The 22,076-nt window shown below is 35.2% G+C and overlaps 1 protein-coding gene across 2 annotated transcripts in view; it reads left to right on the plus strand.

Annotated features, from left to right (window-relative positions):
* PPIP5K2 (diphosphoinositol pentakisphosphate kinase 2) overlaps window positions 1-16,501 on the plus strand; it is a gene marked incomplete at its 3' end in the record, with an annotated part of 46,787 nt that extends 30,286 nt beyond the window's left edge. For both annotated transcript variants that reach the window (XM_080362878.1, XM_080362877.1), the window contains exons 21-30: window positions 1,323-1,430; window positions 1,517-1,633; window positions 2,295-2,468; window positions 4,876-5,049; window positions 6,264-6,333; window positions 8,388-8,507; window positions 9,393-9,455; window positions 13,273-13,404; window positions 14,887-15,015; window positions 16,398-16,501. In XM_080362878.1, the coding sequence (XP_080219004.1) occupies window positions 1,323-1,430; window positions 1,517-1,633; window positions 2,295-2,468; window positions 4,876-5,049; window positions 6,264-6,333; window positions 8,388-8,507; window positions 9,393-9,455; window positions 13,273-13,404; window positions 14,887-15,015; window positions 16,398-16,501 (1,191 nt within the window). The remainder of the gene's footprint in view (window positions 1-1,322; window positions 1,431-1,516; window positions 1,634-2,294; window positions 2,469-4,875; window positions 5,050-6,263; window positions 6,334-8,387; window positions 8,508-9,392; window positions 9,456-13,272; window positions 13,405-14,886; window positions 15,016-16,397) is intronic.
* Between the last annotated feature and the right edge of the window lie 5,575 nt (window positions 16,502-22,076).

Here is a 22,076-nt window from a genome sequence, read left to right on the forward strand (position 1 = left end):
GGAGGTTTAGATTGGATATTAGGAAAAAAATTCTTTATGGAAAGTGTTGTCAGTCACTGGAACAGGCTGACCAGGGAAGTGGTGGAGTCACCATCCCTGGAGGTGTTTAAAAGACGTGTAGATGAGCTTCTTAGGGACACAGTTTAGTGCCAGAGTTAGGTTATGGTAGACTTGATGATCTTGAGGGTCTCTTTCAACCAAAATGTTTCTATGATATGCTCAGCTGTGTATTTTACAGTCTCAAAGAGTTTTGAAATGGGCAGATAATCCATTTTTTTTGTCTTACATTATTACCTGTAATTCTTCCAACTCTTTTTGTTTAAGTTACTATTCAGGGTTCTCTTGAATTCCCTTTTGGACTGAATTATTATTTTTCACCATTAGCATATTGCCAAGATCTCCCTACCTGACTTAAGGAATCCTCACGTAGTGCAAAGTTTCTCCTGTTTGGTGCATGGTCTTACTTTCCTATACTGTTGTAGAATACCTTGAAGGTGATGCATTATTCTCCGTCTGATTGGCTTTGAAACCAAAGACAAAAAAATACAAGGTCTCTGGATTCAGAAATGACTTAATTGAAGTCTTGGAGAGCATAAATGCTGCACCACAAAGCCTACATGGCTGCTTGTAAGATAGACATTGATTAATATACTAACTCTTGGAATGGTTGTATTGACATAACTGGCTTCTGGTAGTGGATAACTAAACTCACTGATGGCAAAGGCATTTTTAATCCTGGAGCTCTGAGACATGTGCAACAGCAGATACACCTAGTTCTAGGCTGATAAACTTTTACGTTTCCTTGGTGGATTGGATTCCTTGGTGGATTACTAAAGATATTTTTTTCCAGAGGGTTAAAAAAGGTGAATATTCATTTTTAAGTAGCTTGGGATGTGATGGTTGATTTTCCTTTATGTACTAGAAGCCTCAAGTGTCTGTTTGACTTGTAGAGTGAGGTCTAGAAACATTTTCCATAATATACTAGTTGAAAACAGTTTATTCCAAAATTATCAATTCCCATCAGAAGAGTTTAAAGCAGCGCGTCTGTCTACAAGACATATATCATAATCGGAAAAAGAACACAAAAGATAAAATGAAATAAAATACAAAACCTTCTGATCTCCACTTTTCTTTCATTTGATGAGTATTTTAAGTGAGGTTTTTTTTCTGGTTGTGTCTCTTTGTTTTTTTTCCTTATCTGTGAAAAGCTTCATACTTCTGCTGTGAATGTAAAATCCATGTAAATGAGGAAAAAAAATAAATAGTCTTTTTAAAATAAAATAGCTGGGTTTTATTTGTTGATTTTTTTTTCCCTTCATAAGGAATCAAAAGATGAACAATGGAAACGAGCTATGGATTATTTAAATGTTGTAAATGAACTCAATTACATGACGCAGATTGTTATCATGCTTTATGAGGATCCAAACAAGGTATTTAAAATGGATAAATATCTTCAGAAACAACTAATACTAAGCTATGTATTAATGCATAAACCTATTCAATCACTTTCCTTCAGGAACTTTCTTCGGAAGAACGTTTTCATGTAGAACTGCACTTCAGTCCAGGAGCCAAAGGCTGTGAGGAAGATAAAAATTTACCAGCTGGATATGGATACAGACCTGCTTCCAGAGAGGTAAGGGTTACACCTTTCCTTTCCACTGGGAAATTGTTAGGGAAACAGTACAAATATTTGTATTTTGGTAGAAAAATATCTGGTAAAATATAGGCAGTCCCAATGTATTATTCCATTTTTAATGGACACTAACATAATGGACACAGATAATTTGGACTTCTATGGCTTTGCCAGAATTTTTCCTAGAAATATGAAATACTGATTGTAAGAAAAGTTATATCAACATCAGTGTCACATCAATGATGTTCTGGCAACTGAAATAATTATTTATGAAAGTAAGGTAGTTTGGCAAGTTTATGTATGGGCAGGTCCGTGGAGTTACCGTCTGCTTTTTGAGAAATAAATGAAAGCAAAGCTTGGCTGGAATTTATTGACTTGTGGGGCCAGGATTTTATTACTATGTCAACAGAAAATTGGAGAAGATACATTGGCTGAACAATATGGTTAGTTAGGGTTACACTAGCATATGCAATGGCTGGTTAGAAGCAAATACACAGACATTATTCAAGTAAAGCAATTTGTTCAACAAGATGTGATTTACATCTTGTATTTTTAAAATTGGCTTGCTTTATGTTTGCGCTGAAGAGTTATTGAGCAGCCGCCTCTGTCTACATGTTGTAAGGTATGAAGCTATTGAAAATGAATTATGTATTGTTTGTAGAATGAAGGCTCAAAGAAAACATCTCATAGAAATGATAGTGATGAGGAGACACATGCTCCTAAAAGAGATGAAACGGATCGGTCAGTAGTGATGTTCAAGCCAATGGTATCAGACCCAATTCATATACACAGAAAGTCACCCCTTCCAAGATCCAGGAAGATTGGTTCTGTTGAAGTAAGTGTTTATGTTCCAGATAATGTCTTTCAAATAAATTAATTTTTGTTTACTTAAAATAATAATTCTGCTTTTGATTAAACAGAATCAGTATGATGTTATATCTCACAAAGGATAGTTCTTATTCTATGGGAAATATTCTATGTCAGTAATTTGTCTGAAGGATTTATTTTTCATTAATTATTATTTTGCAATAAGACTTATTTCCTTTTTTCTTTCTAAGCCATTTTAGAAAAGCTGATATTTGAAAATGAAGACTTTTTCAGTCTAAACCTACATCTTCAAACTAACATACATTGCTTTCATATTCATCCTTACAAGAGAGCTGCTATTGGGAAATAAGCAAACCTTCAAAGTGACCATGCAGAGAGGGAATGGAGGGATTGGGGGTAGTAGGGGAGGTGCAGGAGGTGAGAGATGTCTTCTGCTGTATTTGCTTTCATGTGGGGTGAAAGTGACTCCATTTATCAAGCATTTGAAGGTAAGAGAATAAGCTGGAAGCTTTTTTTTTCACTGGATGGGGTTTATGATACATTAATTCTTTAGATAACATCTTGAACAGTCCAGTCTCCTGTCTTGAAGGCCATGACATCTAGATGTGCTTCACAGTTACGGTTTTAATGTCACAGAGGTGGGGGGATGCACAGCAGTATCATTGATACCATTTGTATGGTTATCTGGCAAAGGTTCAGATGGGGCATAGTGGCACTTCTGTGATATTAATGCCAGAAGCAGACTAACAGCTTCTTAATGCCTCATTTTCAGTTGCTTAAAACCATCAGAAATGAAGATTCACACCAAAAGCTTTTCCTTTTATGTTTGTCTTTGGAATGGGCTGTTTGTATGTAAAGAAAGTATACAGATTTACAAGTAACTTGATTATTGGTAGTGTGGAGAGAAAAAGATGCATGGTTCCCTTCTGTAAGGATATCTGTATAACTTCACATTACTTCCATAAATTAACAGACATAATAAATGTGAATATCTTACATTTTCTATTTCTAAGTTTTCTCATAAACAAATGCTCACAACAATAATATTTTGGATTTTTAAAAGCTGTTTTCACTATGATCATGCAAACTCCCCTCCTAGTTATGAGTTCACATACACACAACTTAATAGCCTATTACTTCAAACTTTTAAGCATTTTCATTTTCATAAATGATGTAAAAGTTACTTTCAAATGGTATCACTAACATAAATTGCTAAATTTTGGCTTTGCAGACGATATATATTCAGATGGAATGTGTTTCAGCATTCAGTGCTTGTTTATTTGCTGGAAGAAAACAGCAGATTTAAAGAAAACATTACTATGAATTTTTTTTTTTTTTTAAGTAAAATTGGAAGTTTCATCTGGCCTACTGAAATCTGCAAAGCCAGTATTTGGAATATTTAAACCAAATGGTGTTTTGTAATGTTTAAAAAAAGTAATTGCAATATAAACTGCAACTGCCTTGAACATTTTTTTTTCCCCTATAAGGCAATTCTCTCTTCACTTACATCCATTAATTTGAAAGGAAACTGTCAGGTGTGAGATTATGTGGAAGTTTTGATCTGGGGTATAGTCAGCAATATTTACAGAAGGCTTGCAACTGTGATTGAGTCATGAAAATTAAAAAAAAAATATAGTTCTAACAGTAAAACAAGTTGGCATTGGAAATAAATTTCTGTATTCTAAACATGTTGATCGCTAATGATACGTAATGATGTAGGACGTGGAGTACTCTTACCATGACACTGTCCTCCTCCCTTGGTGTCTTAATAGGTATGCAGCATCAGATAATTTTTAGGGCTTTTTTAAGGTTGGAAAACTACTACCTGTTGGGTTGGTGCCACTACCAGTGATCAGCTGTAAAGTCTCAAAGGCAATTCTAAAAACGAGAATCTTTTAGAAAAGGTTATAGACTAGAAATGAAAACTCTTATGTAATAAATAGGAAAGTTTAATGTACTTAGAGAGGATGTATGTCAAGGATAACAGATGTTCTGTTTCCAGCATATGGGAAATTCTTAAAATTATGAATCAATTATTGATAACAACTACTCTTCTCTCATATCTAATAATTAGTCTAGCAGAAATTTTATTAAAGTGTTCTATTGAAAGAGATAATTGGATGAAAAGATGTAAGTAGAACTGATAACTTCCTAATATTGTAATATCACTCTTCCCTATTCACTGTTTAATAGTTTTAAAAGCAGTATATAAAAGGGTGCAAGGAGATTGTGGGATTTTTTGTGGTTTTTTTTTTTTTGTGTGTGGGGGGGGGGGTTTTGTTTGTTTGGGGTTTTTGTTTTTTTTTGTTTTTTTGGGTTTTTTCGTTGATTTTTTTTTTCTTTTCTGTTAATTTGGCTCTGTTGAATCTAACTTTGCATGCTTTGCTGTTTTTTGCCCCCTTTCTCACTTCCAGGAAGAGAGCCCCCTGAGTGTGTCTAGCCCAGAGTGTATTGGTACCTGGCTGCATTACACCAGTGGTGTGGGTACTGGGCGTCGAAGACGCAGATCAGGGGAACAAATCACTTCTTCCCCTGTCTCCCCTAAATCATTGGCTTTCACATCCAGTATTTTTGGCTCATGGCAACAGGTTTTTAAACTTTACTTCATTAAACATTATTATGCATTCCAAGCAACAACCAACTGTCTTTAAGGACATCTAATCCCTTGTTATGGATTATGTTTGAAGCAAATTCTTCCACTTCTTAAAATGACTTCCCGAGAATGTTTGGGGGAAAAAGAGCAACTGCATGTTTTTCCATTGAATGTGTTACACCTTTTACTAAGAATTTGGTTTGTTTATAGGAATTGCAAATGTTACCAAAGTAAAAAAGACTTAGTTTGCTGCCTAATGAAAGAGATTACTGCTTTGGTTTAGTTGTCCTTTAAGACTTTAAAACCAGCATCGCTTAAAGTGGTGGTAGGTAAATTGAAAAACATTTTTTTTAATAATTGCAACCAATACCATTTAAAATAATTTATTTGATAGTTCATCTTGCTATTCAAAACTTGTTTTGCATATATCATATTTTCAGTGGCCTGGTATTAACTATTGCAGGGAACAAACTCTAGCACTAATAATTCTTGCCTTCTGTATCTGGAGGTATCTGAAACTCCCAACACAGTACATCATCCATTGACTTGTATGACATTTTGAAGCCTTCTAAATGTTGGTAGGGGAAAGGCAGGAAAAAAGAAGTGGTAAATTTTTTTGAAGTACCAGTGAAGATTGTTTTTTATGTTGAGGTATTGTTTACATGTATGACAATGGATGGTGTTCTGTTAACCATTTCTTTGAAAATTTTCATAATTTCTTTTTATTGTGGAAAATTCTAAAATTATTTACATAGGAAAAGTTTATATCAGTAAAGGCTGTGAGCATCTGAAGATTATTCTGATTGAGCCCATGCATGGATCAGTGATTGTATGGTGTCCTCAATAGCTTGTCTGTCTTTCCTTCCCTCCCCTCCTTTTTTCAATACAGGCGCAGTTTAGGAGAGTGCATTTGGTAAAATGAAATAAAATGTCTCAAATGTCTGTTCTCATATCTGTCTTGTTCTGTGTCCTTTCTCATTCTGAATGCTTGCTTTGCACCACTTCATTGCAAGGAACTCATATGTGAAGTGGACTCCCTTCAGAAGGGGAATATTGCATGATCTTTCATGTTTCTTTACCTATTTTTACTAACACTTACCATACAGCTTATTAACACTTGTCTGTCTGAAACAGGCTGCTGTATCAAGTTAAATGGCCATTTCATGCTGCTGTTCTACTTGCCCTTATTCTTCTGTTTTTTATATCCAGGTCCTATCAGAAAGCAATAGTAACTTACGAACACCGAGAACTATTCTGGAACAAAAGCAGAGTGGTCTAGGTATGTGCCTACAATTGAAATTTTGCTTGATGTTAGCAGCTTTTCACCTGCCCGTTGTTCTGTACAGTTGTACATTCTTTGAATAGCTTTTTTGTTTACAGGACCCAATAGTACTTGTTCTCAGTAATACATTCTGAGTGTCTGCCTATGAACCGAACAATTTTTCTGCAGCAAAAGTTTTAAAATAAATTATAACTGAAAAGAGCAAATTGTTTGAGACTGTTCACATTATTAACTCTATACTGCTCACAACAGGTACACAGGATTATTTTTAACATAAAGTAGATTTTTAGGATAACGTAGCTCATGACTGTGTTTTGGGGTTTTGCAAAATTTTTGATTGAAATGGCCTGCACTGGAAACTGTTAAAACACTTTTCTTGAAAATTAGCATTTCCTACTGTTGGCTTTTGATGGAATTGAAGGTGTTTTGCTGCAAGGAGGTGGATGGGTAATGAACCTCAAGTTTCTTGATAATATCAGGGGTTTTGCACACATTCCCTCTCCTAAAATCAATTTCTTCCTTTCAACATTAGAATGAGTCATGCTATAATTCAATGAGTTGTTTCAAATTATTTTAATACAAGTGGGCCTTCTCTGTTGTTTCTTTGAAACAGGCATCCATATGACTGATATGCAAACATATGAAATCTTTCACTACTGTAAATCAATATTGCATTTTATTCTGTGTGTCTTTCCATGGGAAAAATGAGGAAAATGCATAAGCTATATGCATAAACTCAGAAGTAGCTTTTCCTTTCTTCGTAAAGTCTGTATTTTTTAAATGCTCTAATCTTTTTGTGGTACTTTTCTCCCTATTATTTTTTTCCTTAGTAAAATGCATACATCAGGTGCTCTTGTTTATCAAAGTCATGGTTTTTATTGTGTGTTTGCTAAAGTTAAACAACTTTTATTTTGCCAATGTGCCACACAATATGGCTTGTGGAACTTGATGTATTTCTGTGCATAGATTAAGATATTACATTCGTTATGAAAGGCTTTTGCCACAGACCAGGCATCTGTTTATTTTGGCTGTGATTGGTCACATGTGCTAGTAATGTTTCCCCTCACTGGGTCATTGAAAGTAATGAAAGGAAGTATCACTGGATGGATAGCTGGTTTTCAAAAAAAATCTGCTACTACTTATCTAAAATGTAAAAGATAAGTTCTGAGTGAAAAGCCACTTCTCCTTTCAACTAGGAGTAAAAACTAAAGGAAAAAAAAATGCAGCTTTTTTTCCATTTTGTTCATTGTTGTATGTAAATTTCATTTGTGGTTGATGATTTTAAAAATTATTTTTATATTTCTGTCTGTGGCTTCAAGTGATTTGTTAAAACTCCCATCCTAGTAGCAGGAATGTATGAGTTGTAACAAAAGTACTCTTACTTGCACAGAGATATAGAAAAGTCTTCTCAGGAACGGAATTCAAGATAAACTTGGTGGAACTTTTAGGTATTTTCAGTTTGTAACATTGTCAATAATGGTAGCTGAAATATGCATACAGTATTTCTGATTTGGTTAACTTCCTTTGGTCTTAAAAGGGAAGTATTTCCAGATTAAGACTGTGGAAATGCATGGATACTTCATTGCAGCTTGTCATCTCAAAGGTTGATTTGGATGAAAGCAATGAGCAGTATTCTTCCAGTTTGTATTCATTGCAGAACTGCAGGTTTTAAAACACACAACTTTCACGTCATCATCATCATCATCATCTTGGTTTTGTTTTGTTGTGTTGGTTATGTTTACATTGATGCTAACTGGTAACTTTTCTTTACCAAAAGTGAAAACAGGACAAGAACTCACTTTGTTAAAGCCAGTCCTCTCTTTGCACATATAGCAGAGGGTGCTGTGTCATGAGTAGAAGCACAATAAATTATGATAGTTTCAGCCTACAAGTACTACTCTGACATTACAAGCATATTGTGAACCTGTCCAAGGCACTGCCAAAAGCTGCCTTTTGTGTGGTAAGAGCCATGTGCTTGCATGCTGCATGCATCCCTAATGTGAATGGACGAACACCTGGTTGTTGTATGTATTTTCTCTAAATCCCATCAGGGTCTCACTGTGCGGGCCTGTTTAGCACCTCAGTGCTCGGGGGTTCTTCAAGTGCACCTAACCTACAGGATTATGCTCGTACTCATCGTAAAAAGCTGACTTCTTCTGGCTTCATAGATGGTATGTGCACACTATCGCACATGCACGCACAAACCCATGTGCCACATTAAACTTCTAAAGATAAATCCTAGGTTACTGATTTTAATGGAATCCTAGAATCCTTTGCCTTAGTATTAATACTATGAGTTTCTGTTACTTCTTTATTGCCCATAGTTTGCTTATGTTTAACTGAATAGCCTAGTTAATTCTTGTTTCTATCTTGAATTGAACACTAGGTCACAGACTTGTAATACTTGCCAGGGGATTTCAGCAAGTGCATCTTTTAAGTAAACTAAAATTTTGGGTTTTAAATTCTCATTTTAAACTTCAGGTTTTATCATTATTTATCAATCTTGAGATTAAATAAATAACTGGGAGCATATACAAGGAATGAAAGAAATTATAAACTAATAACTTAAATACTGATGGTGAAAATTTTAGGATTCCTGACCTTTTTTTGGTGGGGTTTAGATTACAAAGGAGCAGGAGATTTTCAGTTTTGGATAATCTGGGGTAGAGAAGAAACTTTCTCACTAGATTTCAGAATGTAAAGATGCCAAAGCACACCTTTATAACTCTGTTGTGAAACAGTATTCATGCTGTTTTTCTCTCAATTCATTACTCAGTGTTCAACTCTAACCTGATATAACTTTGTATGCCAGAATCACCAGCTTATTCTGCTTGTTTTCATATACTTCATCACACATCTTGTAGTTACCAACAATCCAAATTTTCTTCTTTTTAACCTCTATTTGGATTTTAGCCATTTTCCTTGGTGCCTTCTGCATGCCACTCAGTTCTAATACTTTCTCATCTTTTCTTTTTTTCTTCTTACTTTCCTTTTTAAAAATGTCCCTCTTTTGGTAGCTGTTACAAATTTCAGGTACCTGTTTTTCTCTTTCTCAGACACCACACGTGGTTCTGCTGTTAAAAGGTTTTCTATCTCATTTGCTCGACACCCAACCAATGGTACGTTTTGCTTTTATTTTAAAAACAAAAACAAAAACAAAAGGTTCCTTGCTTCATCCCTTTTATTTTTATTGCAAATATGGAGTGTACAGTATCATCCAGCCGTCTGTCGTTCCTAACTTCAAGCACAACTCCAAATATATTTGTAATCATTAGATATCCTAAATCCCTTCTGTACCATTCATTAGGATAAATACAACATCAAAAATCATTCCTTAGAAAAATCCTTGAAAAAATTGAAGTGCTACTGTTAATTATGATCTCTGTAATCAAATATTCTCCCCAATTTCTTGTGTGATCAGACTATAAGGTACAAGATAAAAATAGAATTAAATCTGATCTTTATTGGGCATGCACTTCTTAATAGCTGCTGCTGCTTCTTTGTCTTTCTTCTGCTGAGCTGTTTCCCTGAGCCTCCTGATTCTAAAATAAATCACTGAATTGACAACTGGAATTTATTACTATCGTCTTGAAGTGATGCTAAATTAAAAAACTAAAGCAGAAGCTTTGGTTCTATTCCTGCGAAATTGCTATATTTGTCATCGGACAAAAATTTATTTTACCTTATCATACTTCTCTGTTCATCAGATGTGCAAATTACTTAAATATTGCACTAAAAACACAGCAAGAGAGCTGCCTGTTGCTTACATTGACCTCTTGACCTTCAAGAGTGAGAGTTAACTTGTCTCCAGTCTACCATAGTTACAAAAAAATTCTGGTTTAACACACAGGACAGAGGTATGTCTTTCTCTTCCTCAGCAAAATTTTTCATGCCTACCTACCTAACTTGACTAAATAAGCCCAAAATATATCCTGTTCATGAAAACCAGACTCAGTCTTCAGCATCCACTGGATCTTAATGTAGCTTTTCCAGATTTCTTAATTGCAGTTTTAAAATGTGCATGAGTGTTGGCTGATAGTGATATTATTGAAACTGCAGTGGAAATCATCAGCATTTTCATGTTAGATTCAAAATGTATTTGCTTAGAAACAAGAATTTTTTAAAAAACTGAGATTTTGTTTGGCTTTGGTGAGAAGCAAAGTAGTCCTTTATTATATTTATTTGGGATCAATAGTGACTTTTTGCACTGCAGTTATTTCTGAAGGGAAACTGAAGGGAGGCTGAATTAATACCATTAAGACTATGTTTGATCTAAAAGGCCAACTTAGGTGTCCTATTTCAAATAGGGAAGTTAAGAGTCCAATTTTCTGTCTTTAGGCTCAAAACAAATAATATTTCCAAAACGTACAAGGTCAGAAAATCAGAACTGCATTTGAGTCTCAGTGTCTAATAATATGATTATTTTCTGTTCCCTTTAGCACTATCTTTTTGTGACTTCATTCTTTAAAAAGGGATCTAAATTGCTTTTAATGAATGCATTGATTGTTCTGATTAATTTAATAGAGCAGTTTTACAACATATCTTGAACAAGATTATGCATGCTGTATGAGCTCCTATGAAACCTAAGTATATTGCAGGTTTCCAAGGGTTCTCTACTAACATAAGAACATATTGATGTTGTTTTGTCTGTCCTCTGGACTATCATTGTGATTCTCCTTTTCCCTTTCACTCTGTTTTTTCTTATTTTTATGTTATTATCACACCCTCTTAACTCATTTCAGACTACCCCCCCATCTTTAGTTCAAGGAACATGGTGAAACAACTATCTTCTGGCAGTGCTTTACCTTATTTTCTGGGCCTCTGTGCAGAACACCTCTTTAGGTGCTGGTCCATTTCCTCTGTGGAATTTCTAGGCTCCAGTGGTATGTCTCTATAGTTTTAAATGTAAGACAGCAGGGTGGCTTTTTGAGATTCTGCGTTAACCCTTTCATTGTCTTGCCTTTTGATGGGGACAGCGCTTTAAGAATAAATATAGCCAAAGCTCAAAGGCTGCTAGTTTACTGGAAAGTGCTTTTTAAAAGGGATACTGTCAGGCTTTTCATCATTAAAATTCATATTTATTTCTCAGAACATCATAAAATATTTATTATAAAATATTCAAATAAAACACTGTAGATAAATTTCCAGGGTATCTTTTAAGTCATATCCCTTAGATGCAAAGATACTACAACAAGATGCTGGGATATGGCTATCTGGTAGCAGAACTGTCAAAACTGAACAAAAACCTATAGAGGGGGAATTCCTGAAAGAAGAAAGCTTTTTTTGTTTTCTTTTTTAAGAGGGCATGGGTGTATTTTTAAGTTCCTTTCTGGTTTTCTGTAACACTGCACTATAACATTAATAGTTACTAAAAAGTTAACCTGACATTGTCCCACTATGTCCTTTGCATCATAAAAAAAAAAATCTCATCCAAATGATAGTGACTTTTCTGTCAGAGTAAAAAGAAAATTCTTGTATTTTACTGTAATGCAAAGAAAGGGTTTGCGCTTTGCATGCATGCATAGTTATTTAGGATATTAAAGTGTTTGCCAAACATCTTAGTGCTTACACTGAAGCTTAGATACTGCTGCTATAGGAAAACAGAAATTAAATATGTAGTGGTGTTTCTTTTGTACATGAAAACAAGTTCCTATGAATTGCAACATTTTATTTGTAATATAAGTGAAGCTGACATAAGTACACTTCAGTTGATTGTATATTTGAAGTCACTGTCCCTCAAATTTGGGGACAAGGTGGACAAGGTGGCCATTGGGAATGAAATTTTGTTGAGTTACTTCTCTATGCAAAGCACTAAATGGGGAGTGAATGGGGAACACTGGATATCATAGAAATATTGATACTTATTATTTTAGGGCATGGAACATTCACAGTCATAATGCTGTCTCTAATATATGTGCCTTGAACTGAAATTCTAAACATTATTTCATTCACTATTGTTTCTTCATTTAAATAACTTAAAAGAGATGTACCAACTGTAAATTTACAATATTGAATTGCAAAGTTGTAATGTTACAGCTGTATGTTGAAAACACTAATGGGCATATTTTCCTCTTCTGAAACGCAGTTGGATGGAGAGCTGTGCATTGAGTTATCAAACTTGCATCACTTTAGACAACTGCTTTTTTTTTTTCAATATTTTAAAATGTTTTTTAGTATGTTAGTAATATGGATATGCATGGTTGGTATATCATCAATACTAATGTAGAAAAGCAAAGTTCAATAAATTTTTAGATTTTGGGTTGCTATAATACCTGCTCTAATATATGAAAATTCTAGTCTTTTGAGCACTCTTTTTAAATGCATAAAGGTAGGTGTAAATCTGTGTTACAAAGTTAAAACATGTAACCTCAAGGTACAAAAGTGCTAACAGTGGTTTTCCTTTTATATTGAAGGGAACAGTTTGTTTTCACAGAATACTGAAGATGATAGAACGTGAATTCTGCAAATTTTAGCATTTTATCTCATCTGCTAGCAGTTCACAATATAGCTATCCTATATTACTTGTATGACTGCGTTACCTGGTTAGTGTTGTGCCAGGTATGAGAATGGGTAGAGAAATTCTACCATTTCCTGACTATTTTTTTTTTCGTAATGTACTAAGTTTGTCTTAGAGGAAAGTTATCTTCCGTGAACTGCTTTGGGAGTAGAGCACACCTGTAATATTTGAAGACCACCTTATGTGTACACAGGATTTGTATCCCATGGTATATGACATGGTACCTTAAGTACACTCTGGAAATCGGCACATCTTGTTTCAAGTCGTATAGTATTTAATGTCCATGATTTCAAGAGTACTGCGTCTGCATGTGCTGGTTTAAAATAAGTACTTATTATTGTGCATTAATATTTGCCCAATAGCTCAAAACCTGGCTTATGTTTGGAAATCTCTCTTTTTTTATTATTATTTTTTTACAGGTTTTGAACTATATTCCATGGTGCCTTCTATTTGCCCTTTGGAAACTCTGCACAACTCTTTGTCTCTGAAGCAGGTGGATGAATTCCTTGCCTCAGTTGCTGCTCCATCAAGGGAAAGTCTACAGGAAACATGTACTGATTTTAGTTTGTAATTATGCTCATTTTTAATTGTTAAATTAAATAAGTAAACTAAGAATACTGCTTTAAAAATGAAATATGTACATTAACTGTAATTTTAGTTTTTGCAGTACGGACACTGTCATAATTCACTGAAGTAATGTCTGTGACTGGGATTGTAAATTAAGGATTTAATGAAATCGTAATTTGTTTATTTCCTCACGTTACCTCTCTCTGCTGTCCACACTCTTAGCTGAATCACAAGGAATGCTTTTTATTGAGCATGCAGTATTTCCAGCTTTATACTATACTTTTGTACTGGCAGTAACCTCAGCAGTTTTGCCTTGCACAAGCCTTCTGTATCTTAAAACTGTGTTATTTCCTGTTCCTTTCAATATTACTGTATTACTTGGAGTTTCACCTGTGGATTGCCTTACATAGTTTTCTCATAGTTTGTGCTGCATGTTTGATGTTTAAGTGATCCTGAAATGAAATACAAACTGAGTTCTATCCCTGTGCATGTGTCTGGGAAGATGACTCCCCATTGTGATTCTGCTGCTGTGTATTTTGAAATGGTTTCAGTTAGGTCAGATTACCACATATTGAGTTGCTTGTAATTAATGTGTCAGGTGATTGAAACCTTATCTTCTTGAAGAAATGTCTAAAGACTCATACTTTAATCAGAAAATTTGTACTGATACAAAGGTTACATAGGTGCTAGGATTTTTCCTTTTTTTTTTTCTGTTATTTTAGTTTATAGAGTTTAGCAGCTAACTTGATATAGTAGGTATCCTGTATCTGAGAAGGAACATAAGGAATTTAAGAAAACTGATACTATTTTAAAAGAACTCAGCGAGGCTTACAGGTGTTTTGAAGATCTCAGCGATTTAAAATGCTTTGTTACACTGATTTGGAAGTTTGCGTCTCTTAAAAAACAATTCAGAATTTAGAGTACACAAGATTAAAAAATATTTTTTAAAACCTGTCATACTGGTGGTCTGGTTGTCGACTTTTAAAAAGCAGTGGTTGGAAATCAGACCTGATAGAAATGAGGCTATAGGTGCTTTGTTTTTCTGCTTTCTTATAACATTTGAAAATTGTCTAGGGAATAATCTACTGTGTGCACTTTTTATAGGCATTTTAGCCTAAATGCCTATTCTAGTGCAATTTTCATAACCTCTGAGAAGTAGCACCAATGCTTTTGCCAGTCTTCTGGCAAGGAAGCTGTTACTGAAATTCAGCTTAGCTGCATTAGCAACATGAAGTTATCAATGTCACTTTCTGTGGTAAAATGGAGATTTTTAGATTTGTCTTTCATGCTTTAAAGTTTTTCCATTAGAGTCAAAAATCAATAGCTGAGTTGCAGGTTGTATAACTGAGGCATCTACATTACTGGACAGATACATGGTTTTGTGGGTAGTATTTCTGACATTTTGCTCAGGTGAGAGTATTTTTATTATTAATGATGTGTACATTTTCCTTTTTTCCCCATTTCAGCTTCTCCAACATACATGATACCACTATCAGGAAGAAAAATTGCTTTAAATACATATACCCCTGCAAAAATTCAACCAACGCCACTTGAAACTTTGCCTGAAAGGCTAGCAATAGAGAAACCAACCTCATGTAAGTAACTTGTGCCAGTGGCAGAACAGCTAACTTAAGTATGTTATTTCCAGCAGTAGGATTCTTTCTTGTATGTTAGGTGATCAATACAAGCTGCGGGATGACACGATTGAGAGCAGCCCTGTGCAAAAAGACTTCAGAGTACTGATGGATGAAAGACTGGACATGAGCTGGCAGTGTGCACTTGCAGCCCAGAAAGCAATCGTATCTTGGGCTGCATCAAAAGCAGCATGGCCAGCAGGTAGAGGGAGGTGATTCTGCCCCTCTGCTCTGCTCTGGTGAGACCCCACCTGGAGTTCTGCATCCAGCTCTGGAGCCCTCAGCACAGGAAAGACAAGGACCTGTTGGAGAGGGTCCAGAGGAGGCCACAGAAATTATCAGAGGGCTGGAACACCTCTCCTATGATGACAAGTTGAGGGAGCTGGGGTTGATCAGCCTGGAGAAGGAAGGCTCTGGGGAGACCTTATTGTGACCTGTCAGTACTGAAAAGGGGCCTATAAGAAACATGGGGACAGACTTTTTAGCAGGGCCTGTTGTGACAGGACAAGGGATAATGGTTTTCAACTAACAGAGAGTTGATTCAGACTAGATACAAGGAATAAATTTTTTTACAGTGAGGGTGGTGAAACACTGGAACAGTTGCCCAGAGAGGTGGTAGATGCCCCATCGCTGGAAACATTCAAGGCCACACTGGATAGGGCTCCGAGCAACTTGATATAGTGGAAGATGTCCCTGCTCATTGCAGAGGGGTTGGACTAGATGACCTTTAAGGTCCCTTCCAATCCAAACTATTCTATGATTCTGTGATAATTTCTCAGTCAGCTAATACTTAACTTTCCCTTTCTATATACCCAGGTCAACAAGAACTGAACAGCATTGCACAAATAGTTTTAGCAGTAAAACTGTGTTAATAGTTACTTTCTCTTATCTTCTGACGTATCTGAAAGAATTTCTATAGCCTGAAAATTCATGGGGTTTTGTATTGTTTTCAAGTATAGCAGTATTTCCAGCTATCTCCAAGTAAGACAAGCAAAGGAAGTTTATTTATTTAAATGGCAGAATTTCTAAGATCTTTTCTGAACATTTGTGATAGACTTCTGTGATCAGGTTCTGACTAAAGCTGCCAATAATATGATGATGCATTTGCTCATTAGTATATTCAGTTTGAACTGTTGGCCAGCTATGCTGTTTGCTTTTGGATGGTTGTGCTGTTTAGAGGGACTCTAGAACAAAATCACATTGCATTTCTGGTTTCGTTAGATACAGTGTGGCTTTGTGTGTATTTCTGTGCTAGGTAATGTGTTTTTCTTGGTTTTGATGCTTTTTAGCTTGGATATTCTTAAGTGTAAAACCTAATACTTTCTCTTTCTTTATTTGTACAGCTACTACTGGATCTTCTGTTTATGCATCTAATGTTAAGTTGTCTCTTGGAGAGTCCTCACTAGATGTAGAACTCAGTGATGAAACTCTTCCTGACAAGAAATGAAGTTGATCAGACAAAACTGGAGGCAACTTCTTAAACATTTGTTTGGCATTCATTCAACTAAATTACTGAGTTTTCAAAAGCCGTTTATGTCTGCAGTTCATAATGCACTTAAGAATCTTTAGTTTATACGTGTAGTGTGCACGCTACATATTTAGGTCAAATGTCTTTCCTCATTTTCTAAAACATTTCAGGAAATACATTTATTTATCAGTTTCAGGAACTGCACTCCTTTAATGGAAAAGCTGCACATGAACCTTTACAGTGTCTTCAAATATTTACTATAAACTTGTACAAAAAGAAAACACCAATGCAGTGGTATGTGTTGCGGTGGCTCTGTTCATGTCACAGTAATGATGGCATTGTCTGTTGTCATTATAAACTTCTATTTTCTGGAGTTTACAGTTTCCTTGTGAATTTCTTCTGTGGGCTGAAATGTAACGCACATCTTGGCTAGAAGCTTTTTTAATTTAACTGCATTTCCAAAGAGATCTCTTTTTGCCTGGTTTTGAAGATAAGCAAATGATTTCTGCATTTGAATTATTTCATATATGCTGCAATAATTAGGCATGATGGAATGAGTTAATGTATTATCACTTTTGACTCTCCTTATTTTTACTGTGTGTTTACATCAGACTTGTGACATTCAAATGCACCTTCTCTTTTATTGTTTAGTATACATGCTTGCATATGGGTACCTGTTTATCATCCAGCAGATAAAATTGTCTTTTGTATGTTTTTATCCAAAACCTATTTCATTTATTTAAAAGACAGTTTTATTTGCTTCGCCATTATGCTTCTACAAAAAGGTGATATTAAAAATTGGGTTTTGTAAAAAGAGAAATGGTGACAGCTGGTCTGCTAGTAACTTTATCCTAAAAATTGTAAATATTCCATCTATGCTCTATTATCATCCCTTCGGAGTTGAGAGAAACTGTGGTCTACCAGAACTCAGTGCTTACTGTTCCAGAATACTCAGGATTCATTGTGGACTGGGGATTTTCATACATCTCTCTTTACAATTTAGGTGGTTGACAACTTTTATTAAAAACAATAAAAATTAAAAAATAAATTTAAAAAAAAAAAAGCTGTGAGGAGCATTAGTAAGTCAATAAACTTTGAGTTACTGCATCATGTAATCAGCCAGTCTCAGAGCAGTTCTTGTGATTCTTATCTGTGGCATGAAAAATTACTGTATTATTATAATCATCCCAAATATATGAAAATATTGTCTACCTCTGTAAGTTCAAGTGGCTAATTATTAATATTGGACTTCATAAATTACAAGTTAGGTAATTCCTTTCACATTTAAGTTGCAGAAGACATAGCTTCCAACTAATATTTTTAAGTGGGGCTCTTACTCATCTCCAGAGCCAGTGCAACTATAATTACATTCACTTTGCCACAGATCTATTTTCAGTGTTTACCACACATGAAATCGCTTCAGCAGACTAATTCTAAAAATGCTGGTTAAATACCAAAAATACAAAGGGTTTCACAGGTATATACTTAAAACATTTCATTTTCTGTAGTGTAATCGTGTTATTGTCAGTGTTGGTTCTTGTACACAACTGAATGTACACTTGTTTACTGTTTAAAAAAACCCAACTGTTAAAATTTAAGTATGCGTATCATTCCAGTCAACCAAAGCTGTGGCAGAATGTTTTTTATGTGTGCCTAAATAAAAACAAGGTCACTGGCAAATTTTCTTCATTTTGTTTTCTTTTAAGAACATATGTAAAGTGAATAGTTGACTCAGTAGTCTTGGTGGAAAAAAATTTACAAATAAGCCATTAATATACAAATAAGCCAAAATCTTGGTGGTGAAGGACATGACTTATGAGGCTTTATAATTGTATACTAAATTCACTTGTCAAAAAGATAGTCACACATTCTGCAGTGTTTCCTCAACAAGAATGGTAACATTAAAGACCACTGTGAGTGCTCTTCTATTTTCTATTAGTACCGTAGTGGTATGGCAGAATGTGGACTGTACTGAGCTCATATTTATGTATTTTTAGTCCAATTTCTTTATGCAATTTGACTTTCTCACATTAAATTTTTGCAACTGTACATCCTATTCCAATCAGATTTGACAAAGGTCAAAGAATAAGATCTTTATTCTGTTCAGTAAAAGGAACAAAAATCACCAACAAGGGAAAACAAGGTACTTGGGTGATGGACATTTTTTGCCAGATCAACAATTCTCCTAATACAATTGCAATATCTTTGTTTCCAGCAAAGCCTATTTTGTCTGGGTGCACATCTCACTAAATCTCCTATTTTAATACACCACTCCAAAGGAGAGAATAACTGCTCCTTTCATAAGATTAATATTATTTATTGTATACTGTGTGAGCTGACATATGCAGGAACAAATGTAAAACCACAGATGAAATGCAGGATAAGTTAATTTTCATTACCTCATGAACCAAGGGGTCTCTGAAGCAGCATCTGGGCAGAAGTACACAAGCAGGAATGCAGGCACTGCAGAGCTCAGTCACTTGAGCATGTTTACAGTCCTCACCAAACGTCCGTTATATATCCGTATATACTAATATAAATACTAAAACTCTTGTGAATCTGAGTATAAATCTACTTGGACCTCCTGTCTTATTTGTCTTCGGATTCTTTACAACTTTTTAATCCCTCTTTTGCTTGAGCGCTGGGAATATATTTAGACTTAAAGTATCCTTTCTAAAACCTCCATAAATTATTTTAAATTACTACACTGAGAAATATTTTGAACCATTTATGAATTTTAACTGTGTGTGGTCATGTCCCTCTCAACTGAAATATTCTTTCTCCCTTCCTTTCTTCTCTTCTCTCCCTCTCCTTTCCTCCCCCTCTCCTTCCCCTCTCTTCCCCCTCTCCTCTTCCTCTTCTCTCCCTCTCCTTCTCCTCCCCTCTCCCTCCCCTCTCTTCTCCCTCTCCTCTCCCTCTCCTATTCTATTCTATTCTATTCTATTCTATTCTATTCTATTCTATTCTATTCTATTCTATTCTATTCTATTCTATTCTATTCTATTCCTATTCCTATTCCTATTCCTATTCCTATTCTAAAATCCCATACATTTTGACCTCAACATATGCTATGCATTCAATCCACAAACAATAAGCTTAACCAAGGATCATAGAAGTACAGAATAATTCAGGCAGGAAAGGGTCTCAGGAGGTCACTAGTCCAAACCTGTTGCCCAGTTCTGCATCATCTGTGAGACCAGACCAGGTGACCTAGGACTTCTTCCAGTTTGGGCTTGAAAAACGTTGCAGGATAGAGACTGCACCACTTCTCTGAGCAACCTGGTCTGATCATGAACATGTCTTAATCACTACTCTTGCTTATTTAATAGATTTACATTTTTATGTTTATTAACTTGGGTTCACTTAACAGACCTAGACCAATGTTGGCAAGTACTTTTTGTTGCCTTCTCCTGTACATGTGAAGACTAAATCCATCATTTTGTCTAAGACTGGTCCAAAACTTCCCTTTCCCAGTAACTTCTAATTCTTACAGTGTAGAATAGACTGCATATTTTCGTGTTGATTGATTCTATTTATTGCTTTGAGATGGTCTAGTTGGTACTAACGTAACATCTGCAAAACACACAAAAGCACTACCTTTCTTACATTCTTTCTGTGCTTACCACCTCCATCTGGACACAAATTCAGCCCTTCTTAGGTAGCTGTAATTCCTACTGAAATCAGGTTAATTAGGCAAAAAGGTGAATTTGGCCCAATAAGAAAATCAAGGGATGTTTTTCACATGTACTAGAATTATTTTTTACTTGCTATATAAAAAATAAAAGTGAGATTTTATTACACACTGTAGGAAAGACATTTTGTCTACCTATTATGTAAATTTTCATTATAGTTTCTTTTAACTTAGCCAAATAGCCTTTTAAGGTATTTTTAAAAAATATTAAGCTTTTGGTTTTGGATGGCAAAATTTGCTAAATTGTATGGTGATGGATAATATTTTTTATCTTTTAATATAAAAATAGTCCAGTTTTAATTTTTCTTTTTCCTGTGTAAAAGTTATCATACTACTTCAGCCATACCCTGCTCAGAATTATTTTTCTCTCCCTCCACTCTCCCCCCAAATTTTGTATGTTATCCTTAATGTGATTATGCATTTCCAGCAAAATCCAGACTTTCAGAATAATGGCCACAATCCTTATCAAGGGAAAAGACTGAATATTTAATAAAAAATGTTTGTCTCATCAGGCTTTGGAATTAAATCCATATGCACAAGACCAACAAATTAAACAGACTGAGTGAATATTCTTTCAGTTGCTCAGATTTCAGTCATGGTGATTTAATAACTTCATTAATGCTTAACTCACCATATCTTTTTCCCATGTACAAACCTGAAATGTACAAAAGCAAGGAAAAAAAAGTATTTTGATAAAAGTTCTCTAAGGATAATAAATATGGAAGAACTAAAAAAAGAAAAGAAATTGAGGCCTTTTTCTGTGTGTTTTACCTTTAATATTATGAGGTTTTTTCTTGACTTATATTGTCATAATAATTGACTCATTGATGCAGGAACCTACTGATGAGCATAGCCATCATAAGATGTACAGTACTTCATGTTCTGGTCAGGGTGATGATGCAGACAGCATGGTCTGTAATGGTCTGTGTGTTTCTCTGTGTTGAGGCAGCACTAAAAAGTGTGAATCAGATACATTCTCTGTGTCCTGTACTAAATCTACTAAGGTAGTTCTTAAAAACACTTTTACGAACTTGCAAAACCAATGACTCTTAAGGGCTTGCATACCTAAAGACTGTAGTTAAAATTCCTTATAAAGCCCATGTTGTTTGTGTCTCTGTTGTTCGGTCTAGCCGAGAATTTCCAAGAAATGCAAATTCCAGCTAGTCTGGTTCATACCTAGTGCTAACACCCTTCTTTGCAATTCAAGACCAGATGACTTGCAGCCTTCTTAACTGCTGGAACCAGCATGGCTGTCGTACAGAGGACATCTATGCATTCCCAGGGACTGTAGAAAACATTAAATATGTATTTAGGTGCCTTTAAAGACATAGTTTTAGGAACAAAAGCTGGCTCAGCTCCACCCTAGAGGGATTAGAAACAGCAGCAGTGTGATTCAGCTCCTGACAAACTATTACTGAGACAGGAAAGAAAAACAGGGACTATGATGTTAACACCTTCTCTTCCCCTTCTCTTTTCTTTTTACTCTACAGGAGGGAAGTTAGGCAATTGTTTGCAAGGTTCAGTGCATTAGTAGCCTCTTTGCTCAGTATTTGCATAGCGAAATAAAATAGGGAGATGATCTAACTGGATGTTGGCAAAACCATTACTAAAGTTTTGTATCTAGTGAGTGTCCAAACTTTGTAGATGTGGAAATATCACAGAGGTAACAGATGGAGATCAGAAGTACTTCAGTGAAGACACTGGTTACTTGATCCCTTCATATAGTTGTGTACAAAGTGAAAAGATACATGGGACTAAAGCTGATTAAGCCAGAAACTACCAGAATAGGTGGAATGAGGGTAAGGTAAGGCTTGTACCAGCAAGGCTCACTGCTTAGCATTCCAGAGGTGCCTCCACAGAGGG

This window comes from Nesoenas mayeri (assembly GCF_963082525.1).
Source record: "Nesoenas mayeri genome assembly, chromosome: Z".
Classification (NCBI taxonomy): Eukaryota; Metazoa; Chordata; class Aves; order Columbiformes; family Columbidae; genus Nesoenas; species Nesoenas mayeri.